This window comes from Phocoena phocoena, chromosome 7 (assembly GCF_963924675.1).
Source record: "Phocoena phocoena chromosome 7, mPhoPho1.1, whole genome shotgun sequence".
Taxonomy (NCBI): Eukaryota; Metazoa; Chordata; class Mammalia; order Artiodactyla; family Phocoenidae; genus Phocoena; species Phocoena phocoena.
This window is the reverse complement of record NC_089225.1, coordinates 85752262-85776773: the sequence shown is the minus strand read 5'-3', so window position 1 is coordinate 85776773 and position 24512 is coordinate 85752262. Positions and strand designations below refer to the sequence as shown.

Below are 24512 nucleotides of genomic sequence, written 5' to 3'. Positions count from 1 at the left end.
TCTTTTAAATCAACATTTCTTTTTCCTTTCCGACAGTATAGCTTGCTTCCTAAGACAACAGCTGCAAGAGATAAAATTGTGCCTCTCCATTTTTGTAACTCAGAGAATTCAATTAAGTTCCTAGTGCCAATGTTTAATGAAAAGTACCTGGTCTAGAGATTGTAAAGCCTGAGTTTTAGTCCAAGTTCTGTGTGATGAGAGAGTTTCATAGGCAAGTGACTTAGCATTTCTTGGGTCTCAGTGTTTCCACCTCTAAAATGTGAATGCATCTCTCTGTCTCTCAGAGTGGTTCTGGGGCTCACATGAGACGGTAGTCTGTGTGCTCTCTGGGAACTACAAAGCTCTACTGCACAAATGCAATGAGCCCTCACTGAAGTCCTGCTAACAGACCACACTGGACGTTAGAGGAGAGAATTCAATTTGCTGGAGTCAAAGCAAGAATCAGCCAGAGACTTGAAGAACACTAAGCGAAAAGGTTCAGCAAAAAAGAGAAATCTAAAATAGAAATGTAAAATCATCTAAATTAAATAACAACCATAAACTTAACATAGATACCACAGATGGACATATGGGTATTGTGATGGGCTGTCCTTTTCATTTATTTTTTCCTATTCTCTTTCCTATGATAGACAAAGATATTTTTAAAGAAAGACTTCCAAATGGATCTTTAAAAATTCGAAGTACAGAACGAATCTACCTAAACAAACAATTCACAAAGGAATAAAGAATTTTAGGAAGGAATTATGCCCGGCATTAGTAATGAAGCCTATTGCTCACCCTACTCCGTCATCTGACTCAGCGATATCTCTCAGCTGCCCCCAGCACTGGCCTCTTCCTGGCTCCAGGCTTTTCAAACAAGGACATAAACCTGGTTCTACTCCTTTCTGGTTTTCAGATATTGATGCCAGCCAGTGAAACCTGAATCACTTCCTTTAATGTGTACTATGTGTTTCCCTGGGAAAGCAAATACTCTGAGCAAGAAATTAATAGATGAAAGTTTGTGGAGATTTGCTCAATGCCACCAGACTTAATGTACCCATAAAGTGATGACTTAATATGCCCTTAAAGGGAATCAAGACACCCTGGATATATATTTTGCTTCAAGTTTCCATAACATTATGTATTAATGATAATTATTTGATAGTAGTCAAAAAGTATAAAATACAGGATAATGTTAAGGTAGATTTTTGTCCTCTTCCTCTTTAGGGAGGCTGTGGTAGAGAGGGGGACCTTTATTCCTAGCATCTGATATTTTCACTGAGGGGAGTAGATTTCCACTTAATTCCTAGGTAACAGATTAGGAGTGAATACCTCAGGTTTTTCTTTCCACAGGATCTCGTTGTGTGTGTCCTAGGCACTTTTGCCTTCTGCCACAAAAGTGTGTTAGAAATTATATTTTACTAGTGTATGGATATAAAGAGGAATCTAATCCAATTTGGATTTTATACCGATTTTAAAGGAAGTTAAAAACGTTCAAGGGCCCCCTAAAATTATTGTGGGCCTTCAACACTTCGCCACTAGAATCTCAGCCTTGTCTTTCCATCTGCATCTCCTCTGGTCAAAGAGGAGAGTGACACCCAGCAGTCACCAGCTGTGTTTTCCTACTGGATGGGATTTGTGGCTGCTTCTCTTGGCCTGCCTGCCCAGTAGAGTTATCCTCTATCATCTGTCCCCATGTTTAAAAGTTCCAGGACGGGACTGCCTGTACAGGAAGCTTCTCCAATGTTTCTGATGGTACTAGGTGGGTAAGTTTAATTAGAGGTAAGTAGATGGGTACGTTTAATTAGAGTTTGAGCTCCTTTTAACTCTAGGCCTAAGCTATTTTCTGATCCAACTGTACTTGTGGTGGAGCTTCACTGACATCTTGTGGCTACACTCAACTGGTTAGAATCCAGAGGGTGAGTATTCACCACCACCCACCCCAACATTCTACAGTGTGAGAAAGAGCTGATCACGCCCTGAGAAATACGATTTTATGGACTTTGAAGGGGACATTTCTCCAACCCACACAGATTAAGAATCACCTTAAATTGCTCATCTTATCATTGTTTAGAGGAAGGAGATACACTACAGTTAAGGTATTATGACTTAGAAATGAAAAATATTTCTTTATTGACCGGACATGCATTATACAGACAGAATAGCACATGAAAGTAAGAAGGTCAATGTACATACTTGGCTTTCTGCTAGAAGGTTCCCATTGGATTCCAAGGTTTTGAGCCAGGCTCTGCGATAATACTTGTGCCACTGCCATTGGAAGACCATACTGTTTTTCAGAGTTGGAAGTGTGTGGGAAGCATTTGAGAGAGGGCACAAAGCTAGTTATTATTTCTCAATCATCACCACATTTCATCTCAGTCCCCTAAGTAGAGCCTCACAGCATCAAAAGACGGCTTACGCTCCTTTTCACTTCTTCCTTGCAACTGGGCCCAAGAAGCAGAAAGCCTCTCTTACTATGTGGCATCTCTCAGAACTTGATGTTCTCACATGGAAACATAAAATCATAAAAGGCTGTACCCCATTTCAATTCATACCAAACCAAGAATAAATTCAACTTACTACAAATCTGTCAAGAGAGGTCTCCACTGAATGATGGCTACTGGGATAACCTGGTATAATAGATTCAGGTATTGACCAAGGTTTAGATTTGGTTGGTTCGACTTTTGGGATGTGTTAAACCTAACATAGGCAGAAGAGCAAATAACTTTTTAAAAAAATCATAAAAGAAGGATAAACAAGCTTATAAAAACTTATCTATAGAGGCCAAGAAATTTCTGGGCCAATATTTGGCTTGCATCTGCCTGATAAATATGAAAAACTATCATTATGATATGAAACAATTACCTCTTTTCTAAACCCAAAGACCACTTCGGGTTCTATTTACTAATACGAACCACTCATACTATAGTCTCAATGTCATAGGCCTGAAAAGGGAAGTAAACTAGGCCATGGGGAAGAAAGAGACTAGATGCACAGATAAAGCTCTACTTTAGGAAAATTGATAACGTTTACCTCATTCACACCAACTCCCCTTGTGCGAGAACAGACACCTCCAAAGTAACTCAGGCTGCTTCTCTTATAGTGGAATGTCACACGCCTTAGGAAGAATAAGTGCTATTAGGAAACCAATGTAGTGACCATTATATTTCAACTCTCCGCAAATATGTCTATTGTCCTACATTGAATACCCCAAACCAACCTTCCTTTACAAAACCAAAAACTGTATTTTAAATACCTTTAAATGTATGTTATCATAAATACCTTTAGATTAATGTTATGTTAAATAATCTCAGTTGAGCAAACATCAATTGATCACCTAACTAAGCACCATGTACTGGCACAGGAACTGAGGACACAAAGATAAACAGACCACAGCCCTTGACTTTTTTCTAGTAGAGACTATATAGTAGTTATACAAAATATTGATGATTGTAAATTGGTGATTAAACACTGAGAGAAAAGCAAAGAGTAACAGGTGAGAAGAAAGGAAGGAGGACTTTGGTTGGTTTGATCCCAGGACAGAACCTTAGAGGACTGCCTGAAAACAGCTTAGCCACCAGGGGGGGAAGGGAGCAATTTATGATATCAAAAGTGAGCAAAGCACCCCTTTTCCTTAGAGATGAAACGTCAATTTCAGTCAATAGTTCATTTTCACTTTGCTGTACACCTGAAACTAACACAACATTGTAAACCAACTATACCCCAATAAAAATTAAAAAAAAAAAGATCTAGCAAATGATTTGTTGGTGAAAGTGATGTGTGCAGGCTTTCAGGAAATCTGCTTTAAAGGAGCTAACTCAGCTGGAAGGAGGGCCCTTTCGCAATCCTCCCTCCCTGGCATGCCTGCTGCCTGTGGTGGAGGCTGGAGTGTCAGCAGCTGTCTTGAATCATGAGTTGACCCTGAGGATGGAAGGTCTGAAGGTACAGATGTGCTCTGAAAGCAAATCTTGTGACTGTGGAACCACCATTCCAGCACTGGGCAGCCTACTTCTGTGCTTCCTATGTAACAGAGGAATCAACCTCAAACTTGTTCAGGATTGATTTATTGATATATAACCTAACTGATACGATAAAGGGATAAAGATCAACGTCAAGCCAAGGGCTGGGGATACGTACGAGATGAGATGCACAGCATCAGCATGCTGCCTGATACGCTGCCGGTATTTGGAGAATTCGTGGAGCATCTGCACAGGGTTGGTGGCGATGTCAATATGATCCTTCTCAGTCCAGGTCTCTACAGCCACCAGGACAACCCTGGTATTAAGCTGCTCCTTGTAAATCTGAGGGTATACAACAGGACAGGTGCAGGAGGAAAACACTGGGTCAAACATGCACAATCAGTGTTTCAGAGTCAGCGGAAGGACAGGAAGGGGAGGTGAGAGGAGAACACGACGTCAGAATCAGCTCATCAGAGAGAATCTTCTTTCCTTTCTCTTTTCCAAGAGCAAAAAGAAAGAACCATCACACAACTCAGCCTCTCCTACAAAGTTACTTCAATCCCAAATCAGCATCTTTGGCAGCCAGGCATCTCACTAGGGGATCTATACTAGGAGTGTCACGATTCTAAAGTCTGGACGTAAGTTCAAAACAGGGTTTAGTAAAATCACCCTTCCAAACCCCATAGGAGATAACAGGTTGGAGCCTGATATACTGGTTCTGAGTAAGTGTGATATGACCAGTTACTCCTGCAGGATTGGAACAGATCACTAAATCCTTGGACAAGCACTAACACCATGGCTGGCTTTTGCCCTTGGAAGCCTCGTTGTATGAAAAGTAAAATAACAGTGGAAGAGAATCACGATCTGAGGCCAAAGGAGGGAAAAGCAGACTTACATGACCTATGTCACCCTCACCACAGGGTGACATCACTCACAATATTTAAATTGTAATTTTCTGCTCTCTTTTTCTGCTTTTGGCCCAGTAGCTAAATAATTCACACATGTAAGCAATTTTGATGCATGTTGTCATTTTGTCCTATTTTCAAGCTAATTAAGAAAAGAATGGATGATCTTAGAACACACTGAGGAAAGGAAAGATTATCATGCCTAAATCACCCTGAAGCTACAATGATTTTACAACAGGGAGTGAGTTAAGTGTAATGTCTTTAAAAAAAAAATTAGTTGGTCAGCTTCAGAACCTTGTATGGTAAATCAAAATAAAAAAGACACTTTGCAAGATGTGATTCTGTTCAATCATGGTGAAATGACAACCACAGAGATTCTACCAAGTAAACAGCTGGGGCAGAGGGAAAGGTGTGTTTAACATTCTCTTTTTCATATCCATTTATAGTTTTCCTCTGAGAAGACTGACAAGGGCTGAAATTAAAGAAAATTAATAAAGCAGGTGATAACTGGCTTTCAGAATTTCAATCCTAACGCTATATGCTACTCTATTACCCTGCACCCATTTTATACTGCTCAGCTGTGCCTACCACGTATTATATGTTATGAGTGTTTACATGATTGGAGACTTTTGGACTGTTTAAAAGGCAAAAAAGAAGGCAGTTCTTTAGAGAAAATAAGTATCATTTAGATATTAAGCAATTTATAAAGGTTTTTTTCCCAGTTAAGAGGGAACATACAATAAATATCAGATAAACATACATTTAGCTGAGCAAAACAGCACTTTACATTAGAATACACAAAATACTATGCTATATTTATGACTAGTCAAATTGAATTATTTATTGGAACGTAATGAATAATATTCACATTTACGGATTTCCTATCTAAAGGAAAAAGGAAGAAAATCTTAACCATCATTCTCTGTAACTGACAGAATGAGAGGAGGAAAAAAACTCAATAAGAAAGATTTATAGAAGCCTTTTTAAGAAGATACACATTTTACTGTTTTAAATTAGCTTTATTTTGGGACTGCACTTAATTCTGTCATCTAAAAATAAAGTCTGAAGCTTTCTCATGGGGACACGAAGAAAGTAAATTTGGGTTCTTTTAAAAAAAATTTTTTTGTATTGCCTATATCCTCCAAACATAATCCACCTCAATCTATTAGTTCTTCTACCTTATATTTAAGAAGATAAGCTCAACTGATTATTATTAATGAAGTCTCATTTGCCAAGTTTAATTTACACTCTTTTCGGTAGCTAATTTTCTCCAGTATTTTTGTCCCAACAAAACTCTTGTGACAATAATATCTAGACATCACTTAGAAGCAACATCAATGCATCTTTGGGATCCCAAGAGTAACTCAACAGTCCCCTGAAACTCTGATAACACTGCCCTTTTTGAAGCAGACCACTCTATAATTCCTTATTAGCCAGATGAGATAAGGATAGCATTTTTACTTTTGTCTCAGAAAGAACTAAAGCAGCAAGTAAGCAAAATAGAGAGATAGACCGTTCCACTTTGGAAAAAGAGGTTCAAGAAAACCAGGATACTTACAGAATCCACAAGGTTGACCACAGACTTCGCGAAGTTGTTTGTATGCGCGTGAGAAGAGCGACACTTCTTATACTGAGAGGGGGAAAGATATACCAGTCACTGTCAAACCATAATTTAATGGTAAATTTCAAAATTCTGTAAAAACAGAAATCTGACAGCAATAGTAGAAATAGGGATTAAAAATACAGAATTTAGTTTGTGCCGTGTTTGGATATAGTGACGTTCTTATTTATTTCTCTGTTAGGCAGGAAAACTATAGCTGTCTAAAATACCCATGATGTTCCAGGTAATGGAGACAGCCTAGTGATTCTGAGTGAGAAACTTTACACTTGACAAGTAAGCTGTTAATTCAGTCTCAATGTCTAACAAATGCAATCCTTTTTTTTTTTTATTTGTTTGTGTCACGGAAATGAACTTTACCAGTTTATAAAGAGCTTAGATCAAGAACTTTAATCCCAACTGGACACCCTCCTCACTTGAATTCAAGCGCATACAAAGATCAAGAAAATTTCTTAGGCAACACTTCAGATTCAGTCCATGATGTGGAACGCGTCTGTCGTACATTTTAGTATATTCTTTCAGAAGAATGCCTTCTCCAAATGAAGCCTTTTGCTTTTGACGGCTCAGAAGTCAAAACAAAGAAGAGACAAAAAGTAAAACTGAAGTGTGCCGATAGTGTATAGTTGCTTATGGTTATTTATGATCACTTAGGAAAATAAAGTAAATTAATAGAATAATTACATAACATCTGAAGGGCTACAGTTTTAGCAAGGAGTACTGCAATTAATATGGCTTTGAGAGGACATTTAAAAACTAAAGTTTACCACAGGGGGATAATGCCCTCTGCTGAGGAAAAAGAAAACATCCTCAAAACTACTGAATCAGGTTTGCACCATGTCTTTAAAATTTGACTTCATTTATAATTATAAAAATAATGCATCTTCATAAAGATTAAAAATACTTCCACGTTGAAATATCGTGATATTCTTTTCTTCTCCTTTGCCCATTTTCACATTATAAGTTTGTCAGACCCCCTTCATTTCATTCTCTCTTTAACCCTGTTACTATGTTTTTTATTTTATTTATTTTTATTATTATTATTTTTTTTTTTTGCGGTACACGGGCCTCTCACTGTTGTGGCCTCTCCCATTGCGGAGCACAGGCTCCGGACGCGCAGTCTCAATGGCCATGGCCCACGGGCCCAGCCGCTCCGTGGCATGTGGGATCCTCCCAGACCGGGGCACGAACCCGCGTCCCCTGCATCGGCAGGCGGACTCTCAACCACTGCGCCACCAAGGAAGCCCCTACTATGTTTTTTAAATGAAGAATATGTCTTAATGCTTATAGATCTGATATATATTTTTTTAATAATACTGAGCATACTGACAACCTATGATAAATGTGCAATAACTTTGTATTGTGTTATTAGTAGCATTCATTAATTTATGACTATTTATAATATTTGCAATGGTGTGAATGTTTGTGTGCCCCCAAAATTCATGCTGAAATCCCAACCCTCAAAATGATGGTATTAGGATGTGGGACCTTTGAGTGGTACTTAGGTTATGAGGGTGGAGCCATCATGAATGGGATTAGTGCCTTATAAAAGAGGCTCCAGAGAGATCCCTAGTCCCTTCCGCCATGTGAGGACACAGTGAGACATTTTAACAGTTTTTTTAAAACTTAGCATAAAGAAGTTGTTGTAAAGAGCTCAGCATTTTAAGTTGCCCAGCAAATTCCACAAGCTGAAAAACTTCAAAGCTATCCTTTAAAATATTGGGTTAGCCAAAAAGTTCGTTCGGGTCTTTCTGTAACATCTTACTTTTTGGCCAACACAGTAAAAGCAAAAGCCTCAACATTAAGTCTCTTTGGGGTGATGAAATGTTTTGAAACTAGACAGAGGTAATGATTGTACCACATAGTGAAAGTACTAAATGTCACTGAATTGTACACTTAAAAAAAAAAAAAAGTCCTGACATGAAGAAGCACTTATCACAAAAAGAAAGGGAAAATATTAGCTGACACCTATTCTAATGCAGTGGTGTTACATATCTATTCAAATGAATTTTATTTTGCTTCTGCACGTTTATTTGTCCTTTTGGGATATGTCTTTTGTAGTATAATGGTCATGGAAAACATGACATGTAAGTTAAAAACAATGAGGACTTTAAAAGTCTATTAAAATGTGATGTTTTCCATTTATTTCATATTTATAACTTCCAATTCTCTGATTTTCTTTATTTTTGGCCACATGGCTTGCAGGATTTTTCAGTTCCCTGACCAGGGATCGAACCCGTGCCCACTGCAGTGGAAGCGCAGAATCCTAACCACTGGACCGCCAGAGAATTCCCTCTGGTTTTCTTTTTGGAAAGATCACTCTGTCTGCTGTGAGGTGAGTGAATTAAAAAGGGTCAAGAATGCATGCAGAGAGACCTGTTGGGAAACTGCTGCAATAGTCCAGGTTAATAAATAATGAAGGCTGGACATCATTATAGGATGTTGGAAGGTAAGGAAACAGAAGAAAAAAAGATGACTCCTAGGTTTTGAACTTGAATAGCTGGGGGTGGGGGAGGTGCCATTTAAAATAATGAGAAAGACTGGGGGATGGCACCTTAGAACTAGGGAACCAAGAGTTCTGATTTAGAAATGTTAAATGTGGGATGCCTATTCAATACTGAAGTAAAGATGTCAAGTAGGCAGTTGAATATAGAACTATGGAACACAGAAGGCTAGAGTATAAAGTTGAGAGCGATAAATTTAAGTCATGATATATTTTAAAGACTTAAGACTGGAAGTGATCACTTTAGGAAGAGTTATAGAAAGAAAAGAGAGCCCCAAATCAAGCTATGGGGCACTCCCGTAACTCTAGAGGCCAGACATAAAAGACTAAGAAGAAATGGCCAGTGAGGTGAGAAAGCTATTGTGTCATAGAAGCTAAAAGATTAAGAAAATGTTTCAAACAGGAAAGAGTAATCAACTGTGTCCCATGCTACTGAGAAGGCAAGTATGATAAGGACAAAGAATAACCACTAGATTTATTCACTTGAAATTCCATATAATTGAGTACCTAGGATTTACTAGGGTCTATCATTAGTGTTTCTCCTACAACAAATATTTGCTCCTCACAACTCAGTGAGGTACGTTTTATTATCCTCATTTTTATAAATGTGGAAAGTGAGGCTCAGAGAGGACAAATAACTTATCCAAGATCACAAAGCTGAAATTCAGTGCTTACCCTGGGTTGACACAGGAGATAAACTTGTTCAGTTAACAAGTCATATAAAATAGTTTATGTATGCTCCTAGTAAATCATGATTATTGATGAGAAATCATAATATGTTGGGCTCCTATAAAATATAGTGGCTTTCAAATAAGGAAAACCAAATGAGGTTTAAATTAAAAAATATATGAGCTATCCTTTCATATTTGCACCTATATACCTAAGGATATAGCAACGATGTAAGAAAAACATTTGTTTTTCATGCACTTTAAAATATTTCAACTAATTTTCTAATAGAATAAGGTTTTTAATATTTATATTGAGCCAAAGTGGCTCAAAGAAATGTTTGGCAGACTGCTATAAGGCTTTAATTGGCTCACAAATTAGATTCTGCCAGCCTGCTACTAAAATGCTTTATACAAAATTGAGGGATTTTTCTTTTCTAATTGAAAGCTGATAATATATGATGTTTGTTCAAAATAAGATATCTGCATTTTTTCAGAAAGGTTACTCTGAATTAAAGAGGTAAGTGTGAATGTAAACGCAGGCAAAATGTTTCTACTTTCTTCATGAATGAGAATTAATTTTACAAAGAAAAACATGAAATCTCCATTTATGATAGAATTTATTTCCACATTTTCCGATCACTGAAAATAATTTACATTTAAAGTGCCAAATTTGCTTTTCCTGTCTGAATAAACACAATCCTTAAGGTATTTGCTTTTTGAAAAAAATTAAAATTAGAGCTTGACTTTCAACCTGAGGGTGATAGTTATCAAAATAAGTGTGCTACCTCATCTAGCACAAAGATTATAAAATGAGTACTGTCAGTGGGATGACATTTTAAAATCCAATAGCAAATCTCCAGTTATTAAAGAATAGATGTCAATTATTCTAGCTTAGTTTTACTTTCAACACGTGAATTTAAGTACTCTGATCCATCCCTTCCTTTGAAGCATTCAAAATCAAAAACAATCTTCATCTCATATAAAGCACACCTTTGAAAAAGAACTTTTCTCAACTCTCAAAAGAAAAAAAAATTCTTATATAATGACACTTATTTGGGACTATTATGGACTAGGGTATAACCTGGTCTTAAAGGAAAAGGAATCTATTTAGTTCTAGTGCATCGATGCAATATTTATTAAAATAGTAGAGATCTAACAAGGACTTACTGTATAGCACAGGGAACTATATTTAATACCTTGTAATAACCTATAATGGAAAAGAATCTGTGTAACTATCACTTTGCTGTACACCTGAAATACTGTAAGTCAACTACACTTCAATTAAAAAAAAAACAATAGAAGTCTTCTTAGGTAATTTCCTTCTACTTTAGGCATTATTATCACTCAATAATAAACGCTTTCATTTTTTTTTCATTTCCTAACATGTATTCCCTCCAGATTTATCAGTACAAATTACAGGGTTTTTTTCTGGTTTCAAAGATAAATGTATACATTCCTAGTTCTCACTCATTTTAATAATAATAATAAAACAAGTTACCAAAATTTACCATTAAAAGATCTGGTAGCCTAAATAACGTAACTTTATCACAGACTATATGGTATAATATTAGAAATTTTCTATTTACAAAACCAATATTTTAAAGGAGGACATTATTTTACTATTCATAAGATAAAGACAAGATTATTTAAATGCTTCCCATTTTAAAAGATTTACAAATAAATTCAAAATATATATAATGTTTAAAAAATTATCATTTCCTATTTGTATAGTTACTGAAATCTGCTCTCTGATTAATGGCTTCATGTATTTTCCTCATAGAGATTTGGTAGAACAAGAGATTTGGAATTACAAGTCATGGGTTGGAGAATTCTTCTGACAATTACCAGCTGTATGTGAATGCACTTTGTGAATTTAAAGGCACTGTATATATCTTAATTATTTTCACTACTTTAAAATTGGATGTTGGAAAAAGTTTAACCTTCTAAAGCCATAATTTCACAACATGCCACAATGTTAAGGATTGAGAAGTAGCTGGACAAAATCTCAATGACCCAATCAACAAAAATAATTCAGATGAAAAAGTTATCTTGGGGTTTCAAGGAAATTAATGCCCATCAGAAACTCATAGCTTAGCCTTCATTATCTAAAACGGCTACCTACCCATTTGGTTTTCCTTCCTATCAGGGAAGATCTGTCCTAAATTGTATGTAATTCTTTTTTTTTTAATTGTATGTAATTCCAGTAATTCTGCTTCTTACTGACATATCTCAAGCAATGTACTTAAAAGCTACTGGTACAGAAAATAAATCTGCATACCATACTAAGAGGTATGCTATTGCATAACTTCATGTTCAGCATAATTGAGCCAGTGCTTGGTAATTAATAGAAAACACCTGCTAAAGTAGAGACAAGAGTTTAAATATAAATTAAATCATCGTTTTAAAAAATGTATGGTTTCAAGGTCTTTTCTACCGATTAGAATTTCACTTTTTCATTTTTGTATGAAACACAACCTTATTCTATAGTCTACTAATCTAATTTTGATTTCCTTAAAGAAAAACAAGGACTTCAAGATATTTGCAAAGCAATCAGAATTTTCGCTGCAATCTTTCACAAGTTTTTCACCTATACCTGACTCTTGGGTATGTCTTAAGAGTCTCACCTTTATAAAGCCTCTCCAGAAATGTAATTTAGTTTTCATAAAGCAAATTACTCTTTGTCTTAGTTTATACAATTTAAAAAATTAAATTATGTAATTACAACAAAAATTACAAGTGGCCTAAACAGTTTGGAAAGTGGGGCAGTGGGTTGCTGGAGCCAGCTCCCACCAGTTCAGGATTCAACTGGATGCATCTTTTCCCAGGTCCTCATTTAATGACCTCACTTTGGTACCTTGGAATCAGCCACGGTGGGAGTATTTACACCATGGATATAAACAAACATTATAAATCAAGGTTTTTTTTTCAGAGAGCCAGGTATTAAACATTTACCAGCACAGCACAAGTACTGAGTATACAGCTGTCCCTCAGTATCCAAGGGGGATTGGTTTCAGGAGCCCCAAAGATGCCAAAATCCACTGACGCTCAAGAGCCTTATATAATCTGGTGCAGTACAATACAATGGATTCAGTCGGCCATCTGCCTCTGTGGATACAACTATACCAGCAAATAGCGTACTGACCAAGACCCTTCAGAATGCTCTAGGCTTCAACCAAGATATTTTTTTTAACTCTATTATTTTTTAATTAATTTTTATTGGAGTATGATTGCTTTAGAATGTTGTGTTCGCCTCCACTGCACAACAAAATGTATCAGCCATACACATACAGATATCCCCTCCCTTTTGGACTTCCCTCCGATTTAGGTTACCACAGTGTTCTAGGTGAGCTCCCTGTGCTATACAGCATGTTCCCATCGGTTGTCCATTTTATACATGGTATCAATAATGTATATGTGTCAATCCCAGTCTCCCAATTCCTCCCACCCCACCCCTTTCCCCCTTGGTATCCATACATTTGTTCTCTAAGTCTGTGTCTCTATTTCTGCTTTGCAACTAAGATTATCTATACCACTTTTCTAGATTCCACATATATGCGTTATTATATGATATTTGCTTTTCTTTCTGACTTACTTCACTCTTTATGACACTCTCTAGGTCCATCCACATCTCTACAAATGACCCAATTTCATTCCTTTTTATGGCTGATTAATATTCCATTGTATATATGTACCATATCTTCTTTATCCATTCCTCTATCAATGGACATTTAGGTTGCTTCCATGTCCTGGCTATTGTAAATAGTGCTGCAATGAACATTGGGGTGCATGTGTTTTTTTGAATTATGGTTTCTCTGGGTATATGCTCAATAGTGGGATTGCTGGGTCATATGGTATCAACCAAGATATTTTATAAGGGAAATGGTTAAGCAGAGTATGGTTAAGAAAGTTCCTACTTTATCTTCAAGAAGGGCCAATGGAGGACAATAATGGTTTTCATATGTCTTTTAAGCACTGAATCACATTTTATTTTGACCGAAGTTAACAAAAGATTATTATTCTTTCTTAAGTAAGCTGTCAGATCTAAAATTCATTGATTCTATATTCTTACCGTTTTGTGATCATTAACAATCATAAGTTCCAAATATTTCATTTCTTCAAACACACCACGAGATGGCTGTGGAAAATAAAAATATGTGGTCAGAATGGTGGTTGATAGAAAATATCTCTGATGCTGACCGTTAAGTGGTAGACTGACTTTGAATTTCAAAAGAACTCTTTGCTGCTCACTTTATGAACATCCTCAAAGAAACTTGGTCAGGGAAATGAAAAGCAAAGTGACTGTAAAGTGTGGGTAAACATACAAGTATTCAGAAAAGAACTGTATTTAATTATCATTAAAGTATTCATCCAGATAGGGCTCATGTTGTTTTTATTTGATTTTTATATGTAAAAATACTCTAGAGAAAAATGTTCAGTGTAATTCTGTTAAAATAAATAAATCTCAATTTCTTTGGCATTAGGATACGATAAAAATATTCACATCTACTCAAAACTTCAAAGAAAAACTGCATAAAACTTTAATAAGAATAGCACAGTACACCTGGAACAGGTACCAATGCAATCATATAGAAACCTTAATTCAGTGGAGTGAAGTTCTCATAATAATGTACTAATTCTTAACCACACAACTTCTCAAAGGAACAAATGTTGACAGTTACAATATTCTGAATTCTTCTAAATTTTGATTACTACTAGATAATCCTTTAAGAGCAAGGGCTAAGGATTTTACCTGTCGTTTGGACTTTTATTTCTTTTTCATAGTTGGAAGAGTACATGAGCATTGATCAGTTGTATTTGATAGGGGCGGGCTGTAGTGAAACATCAATAGCCTATATAAAACTTATTACCAACTGCATCTTCAAGAGTAAGCAAAAAGAGATCTCTAAGTTAAAAAAAATTGTTTCCATAATCACCATAATACAAAGACAGGCTCATAAAAGAGGATGATTTGACCTACAACCAAGTTTTTGATGGCTGGTGGTCTAATTTTTTCACAAAAGTACATTCAGCAAAACATTATCTAAAGTGTGCAATTTTCAGTATAATTACTCATTAAGTTATCTAGCAAATTACCATGTAATCTATATGCCATGGAATTAATTTTCGGTTACATAGCATTCACCATGTAATTACTAAACAGTCCCCATCATTACAGCTTTCTAATCTATTATGAAATAGACTAGGAAGATAATTTCAGTTACAAAGCCCCTATACATTTATCAATACATGGGAGCTCTATGACAGTTGTTGATTATATAATTACATGATTCTTATTTAGTAACTATCATGATACTAATGGTCAAAGAGATTTATTCTGTTCAGAAAAACACATCCAGCTTCAAAGTGTGGTATAACTGTTTTTAATTTGAAAAGAAATACAAATAAGCATGATTAGTCAACATTTCAAAACCTAACTCTTCCCCTACTTTTTTGTTAGTAGATTATTTTATATGATAAGTCATACCAGAAAATAATAAACAAATAAAAAGCCTGCTCTACTTTCAATAGAAAAAATGCACTGCAATTTTCATAAGAAAAATGCTTTGAAAACAGAGCTAAAACAATACATTCTTCAGATGCCTTCAGGGTTCATAGAACATCAAAATCAGTTTGTATCACTTACAGGGAAAGCTGAATAAAAAGCACCATGCCCATAAGACTCAAATCATAGGGTATTTTGGTTTGGGGTTTTGTTTGTAAGAGGAAATTGCCCAAATCTAAACCGTTTTAGGTACACTTAGCCACAGTGTGATGACAGGCACACAATTTGAGTGAAAGAGCCCCGCCTACAACTCAACGCCACACTCACATTCACTGCTCTCTTCCTTCTCCTTTTCAACCACTGTAATTCAGATAGGAAGGGCCACTGGTCACTGCTTTCCATACCTGTGCAAAAGAAAAAGAATACCAAAATTTATGTTTGACTGCATTTCAATGGGAGAATGTTTTAAAAATATTATATGAAGGAAAAGTAGCACTGATAGCATTTGTCATCTCAAAATCAAAATAAACTAAGGTGAAAAACGCAGGCCAACCATTAAGTGTTTCACATTTTTAGTCACAAATATTAATATAATTCAAAGGTATAATTTTCTTCCGAACCTCATGAAAAACTTTACGAGCTATTCAAGACTCCTTGGGATATGCGTATTTCATCTACAACCACCTGACCCTGGATATCTGAAAAGTTAGAAGAATTCTACTATGCTTAATTCATTTTAGAATTAAAAATAATGTCTGGCATAAGCTTTTGCATAAATTACTAAAGATTTTGGGTATTAATATACAGAAGTAACATCACATACTCCAATAATCCAAAAGAAGCTTTTGCCAGATCAGCATGCTTGAGATGCCACAGGACAAGAGCATAAGACACTACAAGTTGGTTAAAGAGCAGCAAACTTCCAGGAAAATCTAAGGATGAACCTCCCTGTAAATCACTCTGTTAAATCTGGCCACACTCTCCAGTTCCTAACACAGCTTTACTTCTGGGCTTCATATTTCAGTCTTTCCATCAGAAATGACTCTCCATGCTTCATTACATTAAAGCCACAGTTCACTCCACTGCCCACCCACACTGCTCACTCCAGATTACTCCATTTCCCAACAAGCCTGCATGTGCAACTGAGCTCCAAGTCAAGGCTCCTAGTACAGAAAATAGAGTGGCTTCTTTAATTAAAACTTACTGAGATTCTTCATTTGCTTAGAATATTGTCCTGCCAAGGTTTTCTCAATTATGTGTGGTCGACCTGTGCTTTTCTGAAACAAAAACAATTGTAGTCAATTAAAAAGCAAGACGTGATCACACCTCTACGGAACAGTGTTAGCACTTTCTCTAATATCTTTCCTAAAATGGAAACACTTATATGCTGATGTGTCAGTTATCAAAAATGAAAAGTAGATGGTTTATTGAAACTTGAATTTTAAATAGAATAGAGCATCATCCAGTTGCCCCAGTTTAGATAAAAGCATAGTTTCCTTAGCTACTCTTAAACTTTGGCTTTCTTCAAAGCCATGAATAGGAAATTCACAAGAAAAAAAAACACAAATGGGCAATGAATATATTTTTTAAAAGGTAAATACTACTTGAACACTCCTTCAAAATGCAAATAAAAAGATATACCAATTACTGACAAAGGTTTAAAAATTATGATAACTCTAGTCAATGATAGTTGCAAGGCCAAACATTTTCACACTGCTGGTAGGAGTAAATTGGTAGCATAGTTCAGAGAGAAATTTAGCAATTCTATCAACAATCTTGAAAATATTCATATCCTTTGCCCTAGATACTATACTTTTAGAAAAGTCTTATTTCCATCACTACTATTAGCTTCCATTACTGAGTGCATAGTATGTGTCAGCCAATTTAATCCTCACGAGAACTCCATACAGTACATATTTTATCTCCATTTTACAAATTAAAATATTGAGGCTCAGAGAGATACATTGTTGAGTTAAAATTATATTACAAAATAATGATCTAATTTATTTTTGAAAATATGGGAACATAACATTGAAAAACTGGAAGAATGTACACTGAAAGGTGGGGAGAAGTTATCTCTGGGGGCTGGGATAATGGATAATTACTATTTGGTTAAGTATTTGCTTAATTTGCTTTTCCAAATTCCTTACAGTGTTTTATAATCAGAAAAGTTATTTTAAAAAGTGTTCTTAATAGATTACATAAAAGATTTACAATAATGAAAAGTTTTGCTCTTTATTTATTACTTGAGAAATAACATGAATTCTTACTATAAATACTTGATCCATATTACTGGACTTATTATAAAGCATACTAAAATTAATAATAATAATAAACTAAACATCAAACATCTAAATTCAGACTTTTCTGGTGACACAGTGGTTAAGAATCCGCCTGCCAATGCAGGAGACACAGGTTCGAGCCCTGGACCGGGAAGATCCCACATGCTGTAGAGCAACAAAGCCTGTGCGCCACAACTACTGAAGCCCGTGCACCTGGAGCCCGTGCTCCGCCACAAGAGAAGCCACTGCAATGAGAAGCCCGCGCACCAAAACGAAGAGTAGCCCCCGCTCACCGCAACTAGAGAAAACCCGCGTGCAGCAACGAAGACCAAACACAGTCTAAATAAATAAATAAAATTAATTTTTTTAAGGACTGTATTTTTTTTTAAAATCTAAATTCAAGTAGACTAAACTCTTAATTCTGATATCAGGTGAAAAGAAAGATACACAGATGAAACTCACAACTAGTAACGTAATTTTAAAAACTGACTAATTTAAAGTTTCAAGCAGTGCTCCTTTCCCTCTACCCATGATGAAAATGAGGATAACTCATTACATGATTATGTAATCATTACATCATGAATGAAAGGCAGGCAGTAAAAAAGGAAGGCAAAAAAGAAAAGGCATGAAGTATAAAACAATCAGCTCCTAAAGAATATGATTATGGGTTTAACAATGCAAAAGCAATGCTTTAAACATTATGATAGTAACAGTTTATGAATCTCTTCAAGAGTTTAATAGACATAGTCACATATATTTATTAATTCATCAAATGTGTAAAATTGCCCTACTAGGGATGTAATGAAAAAGTATCTCATTTTACCTATTTAAAAACTCAAGGCTTAGGGAGTTATTTTAGGTTTTTTGTTTTGTTCTTTGTTTTTGTTTTTGTTTTGTTTTGTTTTGTTTTAGAGTCACAGGGCCATTAATCAATGCCAGAAATCAAAGTCAATTTTTTGCTTGATGAGTCAAATAATTTTGCTGTGTACAGGTTATCTGCCTACAGTTGGAGTAGGGGAAAAATATTTTACTTAATCAAAATGTCTTTATCTAGGTGGGATGGCCTTCATTATCTGGTAATTTTTATAATTACTAGTTGAAAAATAATACTGGTTTATTCAAACATAAAACATTTAAAACTTAATGACTTTTCTGCCTCAAATTTGAAATTATCCCATATTCACACATACACAGCAACATAAAGAAAAGAAACGTTTGTCAACTGTTCTTGTCAATAGCCTGAATGACTATTTCCTGTCTCAAAATTATTTTGTCTACATTTGAAATCTCTAAAGATTAAAAAAAAAAACAAGGGCTTCCCTGGTGGCGCAGTGGTTGTGAGTCCACCTGCCGATGCAGGGGACACGGGTTCGTGCCCTGGTCCGGGAAGATCCCACATGCTGTGGAGCGGCTGGGCCCATGAGCCATGGCCGCTGAGCCTGCGCGTCCGGAGCCTGTGCTCCGCAACGAGAGAGGCCACAACAGTGAGAGGCCCGCGTACCGCAAAAAGAAAAAACAAGAAAACATTTTCTGCTCCCCATCAATTATTGCAATATCCTGACTATATCACTTTCAAAATATTCTTTTCCCATTAGCAGTTCTTTTCACTGATATGACTCTCCTACTGTTACACCTTAGTGCCTTCACCTCCTACCATTCTCCCCTGTCTGCTCCTCTCCAACCTAGTTGGGTTCCTCACAGTTCCTAGAACACACTGGGAATACTCCTGCCTCAGGGCCTTTGCATTAGCTCTTCTCCTGCAATGCTTTTCCAGCCCCCTAATTTCCTGAGGGTCTTCATTCAAAACTCACCACCTCACTGTGTGTTAAAATACAAATTTTAACTCTCCTCTCCACTTTCCTGGCTTCATTTTTTCTCCTTAGCATGCACTATCTAACATACCATATGCAGTTACTTATCCACCTATTTATTCCTGTCTCCGCCCCTGTAGATAACAAGCCCTACTAGGCTCAGGCTCTGTGTCTATTTTGTTCACCACTGTATCCCCAGCACCTAAATACTACCCAGTATGTAGAAAGCCTTCATTACAATATTTTTTAATATATATTAAATATTAAATTTGGTTGCCTTCTATTAGTGAGCAACATGATTAGAGTACATGATTTACTTTTTTTCCAGTTTTATTGAGATCTTACTGAAATATAGCATTGGATACGTTTAAAGTTTACAACATAATGATTTGATACATGTATATATTACACAAAAATCACCACAATACGTTTAGCTAACATCCATCACCTCACATAGTTACACATTTTTTTCTTGTGATGAAAACTTTTAAAATCTATTCTCTTAGCAGCTTCCAAATATACAATACTGTATTGTTAACGATAGTTACATGTCGTCCATTACATCCCCAGAATTTATCTTATAACTGGAAGTTTGTACCTTTTGACCACCTTCGCTCATTTCCCCCACTGGCCTCTGGTAACCAGTAATCTATTCTCTGTTTACATGAGTTCAGGTTTTTTAGATTCCACATGTAAGTGAAACTATACAGTATTTGCTTTTCCCTGGCTGATTTATTTCACTCAGCGTAATGCTTTCTTGATTTCTTATCTAGGTTGCTGGCCTATACATGACTCCTAACATTATTTTCTCCCCTATCTCAAAAGAAAACTAAATATTGTATAATATAATCATAGTTCAACCCACAGATTTCCCCACTGAAGAGTCTTAGATTCACAAAAGTTGTGTACTTGCTTAGAGTCGTACAATTATCTAAAGACTGTGAGAATAAAAGCTAGCTTAAAGGAAACCAAGGTGGTCAGTACAAAATAAAGCATCCTCTCTGCTCTTTCAGTAGACTGGGAAGAACTGGTCTTAGCTTTAGAAAACCTAGGTTTGATGCCTCTTACCATGCCTTACTGGTATGTGACCTGGGATGTGTAACTTAAGCTTCAAAACTCATGGTATCAGTCCAAGTGTGAAATAAGGTGCTATAGATAAATGCACTTTGAAACCTACCAGATTGTCTCTTTATTGCTCAAAAACAAAGATGCTGGAAAAGTAAGGAAAACATAAGGAAACTGATGTCACAGTCAGACTCACCTCATCATGAACCAGCTCCAGTGGCTCTATCATATACACAGAGGTATTATCTTCAAACATACCACTGTGAAAAGAAACCACAGAAGGAGAGTTAACAAATATAGCAAACATAGTCTGTCTTTAAAGATAAAGAGTGTATCTGAATAAATACCTTTATACTGTCCCAAATCAAATTCACATACCTGCATGGAATCACACTGTGGTCCCACCACTGCACTAGACAGCGTATAGGCTACAGAGAGTGTAAAAAGTGTACACCAAGAGCATACACATTATACCTGGCATAATTAGTTTTTGAAATTAAATGGACAGATAAGAAGATTAAACTGGGATAGAACTATTCACACTGTTCCAGTATCTCAAGTTATTATTACAGAACCACGTACAACTGGCACAAATTTGTTATGCAAATCCAATATCATCTGTGAGAAGATAGACAGGTTCTTCATGTATAAGAAAAAGCTAAAACCATCCGATTCTGAAGAGGCAAACAGAAGTATCTTTACGCTTGCAAGTTGTGAATTTCCATTAAGACTCTGTGTTGAAAATCGCATTTAATTTTGAGAGACACAGGAGTTTTTATAAAGTGTGTAGATAGGATTTTCAAGATCCCTTTCATCACATGGCCACAAAAGACCTTTACATGAACTGTTACTGTGTTCGAGTCTAAAAGGAATCTACAGATGTTTTTTAAGAGCCTGCCTGAAGGCCGAAGCATGGGCTCCTCTCTTTCGAACCCCACCCTTGCCTGGCCACTTCCTGCTTATCCTTAGGTTATGCTGAGTGATAGTTCCTCTGGGGGATACCTCTGGGAAATCTTTCTCTACTAGGGTCGGTCATCCCAAAAGTCCCTGTCCTTCCTCTTCACAGTACTCACCAAAATGGCAATAAAATAATAATCTGTATAATCATTTGTTTAATCTCTAAATCACCGGCAAACTATGTGTTAACAGAGCAGGGACTTTGCCCTCCTTGTTCATGACTCCACATGCACTCTCTAACCCAGGACTGCTACAGAAGAGTCACTAAAATAACTATGAAAGACAAGATGGAAAGGGTGAATGGGTGAAACCAAGTTCATTCTCCCAATGACAGTCCCACATACTGAAGTCCATTGCAGGTCGACAGAGCCACCCTGGAGTCCTTGATACCTCTGATGTTTCCATGGTAATAACAGTGCTCTCCACCCTGCAATGCAGAAGAAGATTTCATTGACAAATTATGCTTTGTCCATCACGATTCACTCTTTGGGATGATTCTGTAAAGCAAAAAGAAAGGCAAGGATGATCCTAGAAACTCCTCCTGTTTGATAGGAAATCTCAAAGAGCACTAGGCAATTTTTCAACTTTTCTATAAGAAGTAGGTGTATATTCAATGTAACGAAGGAGAAAAGCCTTTAACAGAGGAATAAGACACCAATGCAACTGGAACAACTTATATACCTTTCCTAAGCATGTGAGGGAGTAGACACTTACCAGATATTGTCAGGGAATAAAGTCTTCTACATCACTGAGGAGAGGCCCCCAAAGGTGCTGTTTAGAATCATTTTTTTATGGAAAACTACACAAAGCTTGGGAATTTTCTTTCTTAACTTTTAAAATCAGTTTTTGAATTTTTTTAGAAATAATATACGAACTTAGTTTTCAAAGGCAAATAGTAACTGCGAGGACTGTTTTAAAAAACACAGCAGTTTCCTGTCGCTTTCTCTCACCACCGACACATTTTTAACACTTTTAGCTGTTTCTTCTGTTGTTTACCAATGTATTTCTTTTTTCTTTTCTTTTTTTTTTTTTGCGGTACACGGGCCTCTCACCGCTGTGGCCTCTCCTGTTGCGGAGCCCAGGCTCCGGACGCGGAGGCTCAGCGGCCGTGGCTCACGGGCCCAGCCGCTCCGCGGCATGTGGGATCCTTCCAGACCGGGGCACAAACCCGTGTCCCCTGCATCGGCAGGCGGACTCTCAACCCCTGCGCCACCAGGGAAGCCCACCAATGTATTTCTGAATGGAATATTTATACTGTTATGTCCTGATTTATTTCACTTTAGAAATTACCTTCCTAATATAGAATCTTGAAATCCCCTCTCGCCCCCCATACATTCCAACACACGTCACAGACTTTTGGTTAAATTGATATTTAGTGTTCGTATTATGACTATGCACATATTGTTCATAGCTGTGCCACTCTGATTACATTGTCTTTTTTGCTCCATTTTAAATTTTTTCGAGAACTTTTATTTTCTTCTTTGGTTTTCCACGTATTTAGCACGTACATAGGCCCTATTATCTAAAACATTATCTATAACTCTTCTAGTATGGTCAAGCACATCAGGTAATTTATCACATCCATTTTGTTCCTGGAGACACCCCTCTTGCTTCACCCTCCTGCTGGGCCTGATGCACAGCTGCTTTACAGGACTTGTCTGTAGCATCATCCTGGGAACTCCTTTGTCCCCTTTCTGTATTGAATCCTAGATCCCATGTCTTCTCCATTCATGGTCCCTTTTCCTGGAGGTATACACCCCCTGGTAATTTGTTGAACAAGTGTTTGTAGAAGATAAATTTGATGAGAATTTTCATGTTTGAAAACCCCTTTTTCTATCTTCACCCTAGATTGATCTTGTGGGTGGGTAGAGAATTCGAGATAGACAATTATTTTCTCTCAGCATTTCAAAGGAATTGTGCACAGTCTTCAAGCTTCTAGTGTTGCTTTTGAGAACTGGAAATTATTCTAATTGTTGACGCTGTCTATACAATCTATTTTTCCCCTTTCAAGAAGACTGTAGGAAATTCTATTCACACCCATTTCCACGAAATCTCAGGATGTGCCTCCGTGGGGACTTTGCTTACTGATTGCACTGGGCACTCTGTGGCACCTCTGAATCAAGAAAATGCACTCTATCCAATATTCTGTAATCATTTATATGGGAAAAGAATCTGAAAAAGAATGGATACATGTATAATATATGTAACTGAATCACTCTGCTGTACACCAGAAAGTAACACAACATTGTAAATCAACTATAGCCCAATATAAAATAAAAATTAAAAAAAAAACAACTCAGACTCCTCATGAAACATATTTGAGCCTGTGGCAGTGCAGGTAATAAATAATATATCCATTAAAATATTTTAAAAAGGAAAATGCATGCACTTCAGTTCTGGGAAACTTCTATTATTTCTCTGATAACCCCCCTCCTTTCCATTTTTCTCTACAAGCTGAGCTCTTCTACCAGCGTAGGGAAGGAATGGCTGCCTGTCTATCTGGGGTAAGGAGTAGATCAGGAATTTAGTACCTTCTCTATGTAGACTTTCAACCAATCTTTCTGTTTTCTGGCACCTTCAATTCCTGGGGCTTTCTGGGTGCAGAGACACAAGCTGGCTTTGTTCTGCTTGGTTTTGTCCCAGTGGAACTTAGCAAAGCAAGAAAAAAACCCTCATCCATCTGCTTTCTATCACCTACAATTTTACGGACACCTCTGATCAGCTGTCATCTCTTCTCTTGTCTTTATCCTTGTTTACACCCTTTTTAAAATTCCTTAACTGTTATTTGAGTGGCTTATTGTCAGGAAATTGAGATAAATAGAAGCACTGAATCCACATTGCCTAACCAGAAGCTTCCTATTTGTTTTCTTTTATTTATTTATTTATTTTATATTGAAGTATAGTTGATTTACAATGTTGTGTTGGTTTCAGGTGTATCGCAAAGGGATTCAATTATACATACATATATATCTCATTTTTTTCAGATTCTTTTCCCATATAGGTAATTACAAAATATTGAATATAGTTCCCTGTGCTATACAGCAGGTCCTTGTTGGTTACCTATTTTATATACAGTAGTGTGTATATGTTAATCACAAATTCCTTAAAGAGAATACTGACTTTGACTTTTTATTAATGATTTACATTCATCTTGATCACTGCTTATTAAAGTGTATTACAATAGCCTCAGAGGCTACTTAAGTGCCTAAAGGGGGTTCACCCACACATCAAATCACCACTCCCCAACCAATTCTGTTTGTTTCCT

At 36.5% G+C, this 24512-nt stretch overlaps 1 protein-coding gene across 1 annotated transcript in view; it reads right to left on the bottom strand.

The window, feature by feature from the left end:
- Window positions 1-24512, bottom strand: part of ADAM23 (ADAM metallopeptidase domain 23) — a 162644-nt gene that overhangs the window by 42679 nt on the left and 95453 nt on the right. Inside the window, exons 5-13 of the mRNA XM_065880437.1 lie at window positions 21592-21674; window positions 20487-20550; window positions 16337-16409; window positions 15460-15536; window positions 13699-13764; window positions 6402-6473; window positions 4117-4280; window positions 3013-3097; window positions 2176-2266 (exon numbers count right to left, since the gene is read on the bottom strand). Of these exons, the coding sequence (XP_065736509.1) occupies window positions 2176-2266; window positions 3013-3097; window positions 4117-4280; window positions 6402-6473; window positions 13699-13764; window positions 15460-15536; window positions 16337-16409; window positions 20487-20550; window positions 21592-21674 (775 nt within the window). The remainder of the gene's footprint in view (window positions 1-2175; window positions 2267-3012; window positions 3098-4116; window positions 4281-6401; window positions 6474-13698; window positions 13765-15459; window positions 15537-16336; window positions 16410-20486; window positions 20551-21591; window positions 21675-24512) is intronic.